Raw genomic sequence first — 12,052 nt, 5'->3', positions numbered from 1 at the left:
AAAGGGTGGTGTAAATCAAACTCTATTTCCAGTTTTCCATCTGCCCTACTTCCGCTGCCTCATCTGGCAGTAACCCCACTCCTGAACAAAGTTTGAAACTGGCATACTGTACTTAACACCGATTTAGTTTAAGATGGCACAGATTACACTGGCTTCTCATATTTAGGATTACTTCCTAATTGAGTTAATGTAGGATATGTTGCTTTAAGTCTAAGCACATTTAAGAAATCAACCCAGTGGTAACAGAAATCTGAAAAATGTGGGGAGCCCTCTCTGGTATCACCAAATGGCTTCTAAAGGCACGAGTAAAATAAAAGTGTAATGAGAAAAGAACCATTATAATTATTAAATGACCTTCCTTTTACTCTTTAGGTTTATTTCCTGCCATTTTAAACCTTGCTAGCAATGCTCATATCAGCACCAATGCTACTTGCGGTGAAAAGGGCCCTGAGATGTTTTGTAAACTTGTGGAGCATGTTCCAGGTCGGCCCCTACGCAATGCGCAGTGTCGGATCTGTGACCACAATAGTGCAAATTCCAAAGGCAAGTTCACTACTTTATACTTTTTTCTTGCTGTTCCAAGAGACACTGACTATGGTATTCAGCTGGTTCAAGGATGCAACTGGCTTAGCCACGTGAACACTGCAATCCAAAGTAATCCCAGTGGAATCAGTGGGGACTGAAACAAAAACTGTTTTTTTAAATTTCATTGTGTTATTTTTGTCTGGAATGCATTTATGCTCTGTGTGAAAGTTTTATTCTATCTGAATTTATGTTGTGCTTGTCCATATTACTCTCCCCCACCCCCAAAACATAAGACACAGAACAAAGGCACATCTGGGCCAGCATACTTGTCTCAGAGTGGCCAGCTAGATGTCTATGGGGAGTCTTAAAATAGGAGATGACTATAACAGCACTCAGGGGACGCGGGTGGCGCTGTGGGTAAAACCTCAGTGCCTAGGACTTGCCGATCGTATGGTCGGGGGTTCGAATCCCCGCGGCGGGGTGAGCTCCCGTCTTTCGGTCCCAGCTCCTGCCCACCTAGCAGTTTGAAAGCACCCCTAAGTGCAAGTAGATAAATAGGTACCACTTTATAGCGGGAAGGTAAACGGCGTTTCCATGTGCTGCGCTGGTGCAGGCTCGCCAGAGCAGCTTCGTCACGCTGGCCATGTGACCCAGAAGTGTCTCTGGACAGTGCTGGCCCCTGGCCTCTTAAGTGAGATGGGCGCTAGAGTTGGACACGACTGGCCCGTACGGGCAGGGGTACCTTTACCTTTATAACAGCACTCTCTCCTCTTGTGCCCCCCAGAAGCTGATACTCAGAGGCATATAGCCTCCAATATTGGAGGTAGTATTTATTGTACAAATTAAGGTTGGCAGCTCAAATCCCCGCGACAAGGTGAGCTCCCGTTGCTCGGTCCCAGCTCCTGCCAAGCTAGTAGTTGGAAAGCATGTCAAAGTGCAAGTAGATAAATAGGTACTGCTCTGGTGGGAAGGTAAATGGTGTTTCCATGCGCTGCTCTGGTTTTGCCAGAAGCGGCTTAGTCATGCTGGCCACATGACCCGGAAAAACTGTCTGCAGACAAACATCGGCTCCCTTGGCCAGTAAAGCAAGATGAGCGCCGCAACCCCAGAGTCGTTTGCGACTGGACTTAACTGTCAGGGGTCCTTTACCTTTATTTATTTATTTGTACAAATTCATATACCACTTATTCTTGTGTACACACACACACACACACATTTATCATAAACATACCAGTGGTGGGCAACAAATGAAATAAAATGCATAAAATAAGAACACCAGAAACCCACTTTCAAAGATCTGACTCAGATATCAGGGAAAACTGGCTCATAGCCACCATGGGCTCATAGTATATGACCTGTGTACTTTACTAGTAAGATGGTAATCATGATAACCAAAAACAGCAAAAGTGGAGGGGGGAAGAGGGGAAACGTGATCTTAATTTGTTTTTGCTTATTTTAGAACAACACCCTATCTCAAATGCTATAGATGGTACTAATAACTGGTGGCAAAGTCCTAGCATTCAGAACGGAAGACAATACCATTGGATAACCATAACTCTGGATTTAAGACAGGCAAGTAAAAATTGTATAAAAGTATGTAGCTTTGTTGTGTTGCATGATCAAATAATTCATACTTATCTTTGGTTTATAGAAAGTACAGTGGAGAGAGGTTAAGGGAGGGGTCTCCTTGGTAGACTGGGAGTTTGGGTTTTTGGTTTTTTTAAAAAACTCCAAAATGGTTGTCTGTCTTTCTTACACTTCCTAATGCATTACTTAATGAAGGATACTCAGGCACAGAACTTAAAAGCACGGACTATGTCTGGAAAGAGTGGAGGAAAGGTGTTGGTAAGTCCTTACTGCTGCACCAGAACAAGGGGTGGATCTTGCTCACTGTGACCGTATAAGTGCATTTGACTGTTGGACTTACTGCACATTTCACATAAGAGCATAGGTTGTACTGGTGTATGCATTGGAATTTCCCTTCCTCCCTTCCCCACACCCCATCTGATCTGTAGGATACCCACCCCGCTGGAGTAAATTTTGGGGGTGCATGGGGACAGAAGGAGAGAGGAGAGGAATGGCAAGTCCTGTTTGCAGAAGCGGAAGTCTGATGTACAGGCAGGATGCCACAATAGGGATATCACTCTAAATGAGTACTTGGATGATTCCTTATTTATTACAGTGACTTCTGCTGGAAAAACAATAATTATGATAATACTCACAATTTGTATTCTAACAGGACCTATAGTTGTCCTAAATCCATATGAATCACTTCTTTGATAAGGGCAGGTTGCAGCTGGAAATGAGTTCCAGCACCTACGGAGTATTTGTGCGGATCTCATTAGGTCTTGTGGTTGAAGTTCGGTTCAGAACTGGTTTTTCTAGTAATTACATGAAGCTCTCTCTCCTACAGTGCTTGGAGGAAATTTTTGTGATTTGAGGGATGAAGCTGAATGTTGCTTATGCCCTTAGTGCATTTTTTAAAAATCTAAATCTTCATAATATTTTGGATCATCAAGATTTCTTTTTTTCAGCCTGAAGGAAACATTTTGGCATGCTTTCCTGAGGCTAATAGAAACTAACAGCGGATTCTTGAGGGACCGTTTATTGTGCAACTTTCTGTATTATGTTATGTATAGCAAGATGCTTTGCATGTACACGTCCTGTTTCAATGCTTGTCCATGACATGCCTTGTCCTAATGTATGAACTTCTGAAATTATAGAAATTTGAACTTTGTGAACTCTTGTGTAAAGGCCAAATAGGAAATAGCATTTGAAGTTGGGGTTGTATTTATTTAAGTGTAGGCTATGGAAATTGAGCTAAAAGCAATTTCCATTGCAAACAAGAGCATTAAAAATTTGAGAAATAATTATAGTTGTTAGATAGTTGAAACCTGGGTTTTGAGCTACTCTGAAAAACTATATTTTCATAGGTTAGTACTAAGTCTTGCATTCCCCCCCCCCCTTACATTTCTTGCAGGTCTTTCAAGTTGCCTATGTGATCATCAAAGCTGCTAACGCTCCCCGACCTGGAAACTGGATTTTGGAACGTTCTCTGGATGGGACTGATTTCAAGCCATGGCAGTATTATGCAGTTAGTGATACTGAGTGCCTAGTAAGATACAACATAACACCAAGGCTTGGGCCTCCTACATATAAGAGAGATGATGAAGTTATCTGCACTTCTTATTATTCTAAGCTAGTCCCACTTGAACATGGAGAGGTAGGTTTTCTTTTTGTTTGTTCAGATGCCTCTTATTCTTGGACATGGGGGTAGTAAAACCACTCTGCTCTTATGCTTAGTTTTATAGGCTTCTTCAGATTCTGGTCTTCTCTCTCCTCCATCAAGATTTATTTGGCATTATTAGCAGCTGCAGCAGATTTTGTTTCTGAAGATCAGAATCTTCCCATTTTTTTTAAAAAATACTTTTTACTTATTGTGGGAAAGCTTGCTTACATTTGAGGAGGCTCATTGTTGATCTCACTCCAGGAAGAGAGGTGAAGCAGCTTCTGAACAGGAAGCCCACTCTTATCTTTGATGCTGCAGTTTATATTTATAAAAACTTTGCACCTCTTAACACATCTACAGTGGTGAATTGTTGAGAGTTCCTGTTATCTTGTGTAAACTTGGGCTCTGTTTTTTTTATGCTTTTGTTAAGGATCACCTGATACTCGATCATAAAATTAAAAATGCTGTCTAAATTACTCTGTGTAGCTTGAGCTCTGAAGGAGGACTTGGCATTGTTTCAAAGAGAGAGCCTAATTAAAAGAGCTATGCATTGTGCAGGTCAACAGTTGATTGTTCTTTCTTTAAAGCAAGCTCTGTTCATAGTGGTTCTGTACTATAGATCAGAGAGCCAGGCCAGCGACATCAGGAAATGAGGCTCTAAAATCTGTGACTAGTTCACTGTGAATGTCTGTCTTTATGCGTTGACCTTATAAAAATATCCACTAAGAGAACAATTCCAAATTCTTTCTTAGACTGAAAGCTGTCAGAGTTCTGAATGTGTTTGGGACTAAAATGCTATCAACGTTATCTTTTTTATATGTTACTTTAACACTTTAGGCTAAATGTGCATATACAATCATACCTCATGTTACGGACGCTTCAGGTTACATGTTTTCGGGTTGCAGACTGCTGGAAACCTGGAAGTACCGGAATGGGTTACTTCTGGGTTTCGCTGCTCGTGCATGTGCAGAAGCGCTAAATCGCGCTTCACACATGCGCAGAAGCACCAAATCGTACCTGCGCAGACGTGGCGCTTCAGGATGCAAATGCTGCGGGTTGCGGACGTGCCTCCGTTACAAATTACACCCACAACCCAAGTTTCCACTGTATAAGCAAGTATGTCATGTGATTTTTAATGGGATGTGTAAAACAACATTCGTAGCAGAAGCATAATCTGAAATTAATTTGGGTACCTTAGTTCAGATTCCAGGATGTTTAGCTTAGCCCTTGTCTCCTTCGCTGAAGGGGGTGAAATCTGTTGATTGAAGCCTAAGCATGTATTCAACTAAGGTTTGTTCAGAATAGATCTGTGGAAATTAACTAATGATTAAGTTAAGTCAGTTAATTATTGTCGGTCTCCTCTGAGTAAAACTTAGTTGAAAATCACCCTAAGATTGCTGAGTATTTTAGATTGTCTGAATCCAATTCTAAATAAACTTACTAAGGAGTAAATTGCATTGATTTCAGTAGTAAATTACAAGTCAACATGTTTGAGTTCTTAGAACATTTCACAGGAGATACTAACTAATTTTCTGAAGGGTTATAGCCTAAGTACAAAACAGTCACAAGATATATTTTTATTGTGTAGTAAAAATAAAATAGAAAAAGTTTAATTCATATATAACCTTAGGTGACTGCATTAGATTCCAAAGATCTGGGGTGACCAAGGGCTGCCCACTATGTTGTGCTTGAGAATACATTGAAGATTGTGGGGCAGCTTTTGTTCTTCCTGTGTATCTTTTTATTCCCTAGATTTTCTTCCTCTAGCTCATCTAGTTGGGTATATAATGCATTGCATGGGAATCAAAACTAGCATTGAAGCCTTGGTATGAAAGTTCATAAAATGCTGAGGGCAAGTACCCGGTACATTCCTGCTCTCCCAGTGAGTGTTTCATTCTGCATCCCTATGCCAGTGTTTTAGCTGCAGGCCTGCTTTCCTTTGCCCTCGTCCTGCAGAAGCCCATTAAAAAATGCGCTCTCAGCATTTAATCTGCGGACTGGAAAGCGATTTCTGTGAGATGTGAGTTATAAAGTAATTCATTCAACACCCTTAATGAGGACAGCAGTGAGCAGGAACAGCACAACAGTGTATTGAGCCTGGTAACTACTTTACAGACATGCCCAGCTTGTATTGTGGTGTTGTGGCGGAGGCAACAGTGGGATGGGTGCGGAGGTTGATTTTAAAATTTCACCCAGAAGGTATTTTGAAATGTCGACGTGTTATTTACAGGCTTATACAGAAACCATTATTTCTTTTTAGATCCATACATCGTTGATCAATGGTAGACCTAGTGCTGATGACCCTTCACCAACATTATTGGAGTTTACTTCTGCACGGTACATCCGGCTTCGATTACAACGTATAAGAAACCTTAATGCGGACCTCATGACCCTTAGCCACCATGATCCTAAAGATCTTGATCCTATTGTTACCAGAAGGGTAAGGTAGATGCTTTCTTCTGGGTTTTAACCAACCATATGAATTGGATATGTGTTATATCTGGGTGATACTCAACATCTAGTTCTACTCAAAGTAGACCCATCGAAATTGGTAAATGTACTTAAGTGGGTCTGTTCCAAATATGTCTTGATGAAAGATTGAAACTCATTGTGGGACTTAAGTCACATGGTAATTTTATAAAGCAGCATTCTCTCATAGGCACTATGTCGTTTGAATGCATCCCAAAGTGCGGCAGGTTCAGATGAAGCCCCTCGTGTTAAAAGCATGTAGGCTAGTCACATGCACCCTCCACATTTGCCAGCTATTTGTCCACTAGCAGTAAGAAGATGCCCAATGAGTGTAAAATTTGTCCATGCGACGGGGATTTCTGGGGCATGAACCTAGTTTATTATACAGGGTGAGTACATTAAAAGAGTCATTTAAAAGACTCGCCCTGTACTAGTTAGTTAATAAGTGTTAAAGCAGAGTTCCCCATTTCATATGTAATGGGGAATTGCATTAAAACAAATCAGGCTCTCCACATTGAAAGCAGTGTCCAAGTGGAAGAGGAGCGTGCAGCCTCAGTGATCATTTCTGGCTTCATGATCCATGGCTTGTGAAGCTGGAGATGTATTTCCAAAGTGGAGTAATTAGAGATGTGAAGGCTGGGAGAGGGAACCCAGAAACATTGGGGATGGTGAGGAGTGGAAACACGTAGCCCCCACATTCTTACAGTTCTTTTCCTATTTGGTTCCTAAAAACTGAAAAACCAAACACAACACAATTCCCCTAAATTTATCTTCTATCCCCCTCCATCACAACTCCAAGAATACCCTTCTTGTTTAATACCTTTTATATGGTACTTGTCTGTATGCTAAAGAAAGATTGCATGATACAGTTTAAACAATACCTAGTTGTAGATATTATTATTAGTACATTGTTATTTGACGCTATAACCAATGTAATGTATAAGTTCAACACAAGCTTGACAGATGACATAAATCTACATTTGAATGCGTGGTTTGTCTCATCGAGGGAATCAAGGCATGTCAGTGCTACATTTGCTAAGCAATTCTCCCTAATTATTAGTTTAACTTAGCTCTTCTGAAAATAGCTAAAATGAATGTTGTCTATTCTCAGAAAAAAGCCTCTGGACCAAATTGATCTCATTAGCATTCTCACAGATGAGTGAGTTTTTCAAAAACCTTCTTTGGTTGTTACATCAGTATACCTGAAGCCAAAATTAGTTCTGAGTTGAATGAGTAATTTATGCTTCAAATGATTTACATTCGTGCAGAGTTTTATTTTACTTGTAGTAGATTATGACATATAGCATAAGAATTGTCGGGCCGCAAGAAAATTAATAAATTCTGAGGATATATTCACAAAGATTTGAAAAAAAAAATGTTTAAAACTTCTATAGAAAAGAAGCCAGAGGCATACCTATTGGGTATAATAGAAAAAGATATCCCACAAGATAAGAAAAGACTATTTTTATATGTGATGGCCACAGCCAGACTAGTACTTGCAAAAAATTGGAAAGGGGAAACCATCCCCACTAAAGAGGATTGGATAAATAAATTATGTGATTTTATAGAATTGTCAAAGTTAACAGCAGCCATAAGATACCAAACAAATCAAAAATTAAGAATGGAGTGGCAGTGCTTTGAGGACTACATGAAAAAACACTGTACTAAGGATAACATGTTGATATGCATAGACTAAGTATGTAAAGGCGAAATAGATGAAATTAATATTAGGAATATTAGAAATAATATATAAAAGAAGCAATATTAATAAGAAAATATAAAGAATGTCGAGTATTGGTGGAAGGAAGTCACATGGGGTAATAGTAACTTGCTTTATTTTGTATGTAGGTGGAATGTTATAATGGTGTTTGATGTTATATTTTTTCTTTCTTTTTTCCTTTATTTTTGTATTTGAATAACAATAAAAATAATATTTTTTAAAAAAAGAATTGTAATGCTAGCAAAAAGAGAAAACCTGATCCGCCGCTGCTGCTGCTCTTGCACTTTGTGTGTGTGTGTGTATGTCAGGGAGAGGGAGAGAAAGAAATACCTGTTCATTGACGTTTCCATGAATAAGTCCTGACTAGTATAAACTTCACCTGAACTGAAAGATTTGTTTGGTTTTTTAAAAAATAGAACTTTGGCACTTCTTGTTTCAAATACTAAAAGGAAACTGATTTTATAAATCAAACTTTGCTTTATTTAGTACTACTATTCAATAAAGGACATCTCTGTTGGAGGGATGTGCATTTGCTATGGCCATGCTCGAAGCTGTCCTTTGGATCAAGTCACAAAGGTATGTTTGTTTGCTTGTGTCACCCCCTCTGCAAACGTGTATCCGTCTCAAGAAAAACAAATTTCTGAATACCGCTAAAATGTTGCAGAAGCCAATTTTTTATGTTACAGAAATATGTCTTAGTTCATTACTTGGTTGCTCATTATTTAGTGAAATTATAAATGCCTGGGTCGTCTGCCCTTACTTCAAGCCCTTTCAGCCATACTGGAAAGATGTGTATTACACTGCATAGGCTTTTGAAATAGTGCAGCCTATGAGGCACAGGTGTTAGACTGACTGCTCGAGGAAGGCTTACAGGATTATTAGAACTATACTTCCAGTAGATCCTTTTAGGATTGCATAGGAATATAGAAATAAAGAAACTATGTTTCAGGATGTGTATACCTTATCAAAACTCTTGTTATTTTGCAAGTCTTCCTTGCTCATTCTTTCAGCTATTTCCATATGCAGTGGTACCTCGGGTTACAGATGTTTCAGGTTACAGATGCTTCAGGTTACAGACTCCGCTAACCCAGAAATAGTACCTTGGGTTAAGAACTTTGCTTCAGGATGAGAACATAAATCGGGCGTGGTGGCAGCTGGAGGCCCCATTAGCTAAAGTGGTGCTTCAGGTTAAGAACAGTTTCAGGTTAAGAACGGACCTCCGGAATGAATTAAGTACTTAACCTGAGGTACCACTGTACACACTTGAGCACATTCATTCATTCACACACAGCTAACCTTTAATATACAAGTGTGTGTGTGTGTGCGCGCGCGCCTATATGATCAGCAGGAGGAATGTTGCAAACACTACAGCTTAATACAGTCTCTACAAACTTGAATAACTTCTCACCCACCAAAACGTCTTAGAGGTTTTTCTCTACCTCCACTTATATACTTCAGTTACGATCATGACTGTGTGCACAGCAGCAGTGTTATCATATTCCATTTCAGCTTCCCTCTAGGGTAGGTATTGGTTTCATTGTTAAACTGCTGTTGCCATCAAGACATTTATCTTAATGCTCCATTGAAACCTACTACATTGTAGCTTAAGCCCATCACATCTAGTTGTTCCCTTTGGGGCAGCAGAGAACAGGTCTCTGTTCTTTGTGACAGCACTTCATGTACTTGAAGAGTTCTTCTCTTTAGCAACTTGCTCATCTGGAAGTAATATTTCTACATTTGCCATATAAAATACTTCCTTCTCCCAGAATTTCAAGTATAGTGGTGTTGTTGCTTTTAACAGTAAATTCTGAAATTGCACACGTGCACTCCAGCAGGCACACATACTCTGCCTTGTTTTATTAAATATATTGAAGCAGAGGTGAAGAATAACCCTAAGGTTGTGACACAGGGCATTGATGTCCGTCCCCCTCATGGTTTTCTGTAAGCCAAGCAGTCATTTTATCTCAGGTGATCTCCCACCAAGTAGTCAAAGCCCCAGGATGTCTTCCTGGGAAGCAGGACATATCTGACAAACTGACAGAGGCTCTCATTGGCCAGAAAAAGACAGGAGCTCTTTAAAACCTGGACTTTCATTGGAGCTTTGTCCCTCCCAGTTGGCTGGCATAGCAAATAGGCATTCCCCCCTTTCTCCTAACCTTCCATCCCATAAGAGCAGCAGGGCTGTGGATGCAGTGATGGCTGTGCTGCTTCATTAAGCCCTACTGCTGCTGGTCAAGGGTTTGGATTGCACTTAAACAAACAAACAAACAAACAAACAAGTGATAAGGGAAAGGGAGAGTCAGAGGTACGCTCCCTAAACTGCTGACAATGCAGAAATCCATACTTAAATATTGCAGGGCCTTGTGAATGTTTGTCAGTCATCCACCAGCAACTTCCACTGCTATCTCCTTATTTTAAAATAACTTACCCCTCACTCTGCCCCCTTCCCTTCTCTCTCCTTTTACCACTTTTTACACTGTAGTTTCCCTGAGCTACATTGCTTCCTACAGGTTGAGAGGGTTCCTGCTGCTCTCCCAAGATAGATTTTTATACCATGGCATGAAGGTCCTATACAAACTTGTAGGCTGCTCTAAATGTTTAAAAGCTAGTTCAGATGTTCTAAGATCTGTTCTAAGAGGCATTTTTGTTTCAAGGCATTAGGTAATAGAGCTGTGTTATAATTTGCTTTTATTTAGAAGCTTCAGTGCCAGTGTGAGCACAATACTTGCGGTGAGAGCTGTAATGAGTGTTGCCCTGGCTACCACCAGGCCCCGTGGAGACCAGGAACCATTTCTGCTGGCAACAAATGTGAGAGTACGTAGCACTAAAATGATGCTTCTCTATACACTTGCCTTAACATTGGCTAGGTATGTAATCCAGCCACCACTGAAGCCTGTGGAATGGCCAAGTAGGTGAACCTGCCTTAATTTTTTAAAAATATATGATGTACTTGTGTTTCTAATATTAGCACTACAGGGACTGTTAGATCTGCACTAGACTTGTGATGCTAGGAGTTTGCAGATCTGCCATGACTATTTTTGGTTGTAAATTACAAGTTTATTGCACCCCACCACTTTTTAACATTATTAGCCATATATGATTGCCAGTGGCACTTGCTTTCAAATAGTATGTGTATGTAAGATCTTAATTGATCTCAGTTTCCCTGATTCAGTGACCCCTAATGAGCACATGGTGTCCCCTAATATGCACACACAACTAGATACATGATGGGTTGTCTGCAGGACTTCTTGTGCTTTAAAATGTAGAGTCACAAGAAAATTAGTAGCCATGTTTTATTCATGCTTTACTTTTTCAACAATGAGAGAAGTTTAGAAAGCAAGGAGGAAGAAGCCAGAATACTATTAGTAATTATGTACTGTAATAAATGGTGAAACTTTTAGATCAGTGTGAACTGCATAACACAGATTTTAAAAGGCCAGTTCTGTATATATTAGCTGCTACATGCATAGTAAGAAGCCATATAGTACAGGAAATGTTCAGGGTTTCCCCCCTACTGTTTATATGTTTAGCTATGCTTTATTTTTAAAAAAATGGAAAGTAAATTTCTTTATTTATTTTTAGGATGCAACTGTCATAACAAAGCAGAAGATTGTTATTATGATCAGAGTGTGGCAGATCAGAAAAGAAGTTTAAACATTCACGGCCAGTTCAAAGGTGGCGGAGTGTGTATAAACTGCACTCAGCACACCACTGGAATAAACTGTGACATGTGTACTGACGGTTACTATAGGCCACATAAAGTAAGAGGATTTTATAAACATATGTTCTGTTGCTTTGAACTGTGCTAAAAAACAGCACTTATTTCTTTCAGCCTGTTTCTGGTTGATTTTTGCAATACCATGTGATTTTAAAAAGCCATAACGAAGGGAAGGTTATTAGCAGAAAAATGGCAGAGTATACTGAGGTTGTATACCTGCAAGCCCTATAAAATACTTTGTTGTAACTCTTAATATGTTGCTGTAGCTGTTGGTCATATTATATAAACTCATAACAGTTGTCAAGGAGTCATCAGCAGTGGCAAGTGACTGGCAGCAGTGGTCTGCAGGGCATTGCCATTTATCTTACTTCCCATCACCAGCGGCTTGCTA

The 12,052-nt window shown here is 39.9% G+C and overlaps 1 protein-coding gene across 1 annotated transcript in view; it reads left to right on the top strand.

Moving 5' to 3' along the window:
* Positions 1–12,052, top strand: part of LAMA1 (laminin subunit alpha 1) — an 89,725-nt gene that overhangs the window by 17,327 nt on the left and 60,346 nt on the right. The window contains exons 2-8 of the mRNA XM_053396500.1: positions 373–543; positions 1,985–2,097; positions 3,506–3,748; positions 6,015–6,194; positions 8,430–8,519; positions 10,640–10,757; positions 11,526–11,704. Of these exons, the coding sequence (XP_053252475.1) occupies positions 373–543; positions 1,985–2,097; positions 3,506–3,748; positions 6,015–6,194; positions 8,430–8,519; positions 10,640–10,757; positions 11,526–11,704 (1,094 nt within the window). The remainder of the gene's footprint in view (positions 1–372; positions 544–1,984; positions 2,098–3,505; positions 3,749–6,014; positions 6,195–8,429; positions 8,520–10,639; positions 10,758–11,525; positions 11,705–12,052) is intronic.

Source organism: Podarcis raffonei, chromosome 7, assembly GCF_027172205.1.
Source record: "Podarcis raffonei isolate rPodRaf1 chromosome 7, rPodRaf1.pri, whole genome shotgun sequence".
NCBI classification, from domain to species: Eukaryota; Metazoa; Chordata; class Lepidosauria; order Squamata; family Lacertidae; genus Podarcis; species Podarcis raffonei.
The sequence above is the reverse complement of the archived record's forward strand: the minus strand, read 5'-3'. Positions and strand labels throughout refer to the sequence as shown.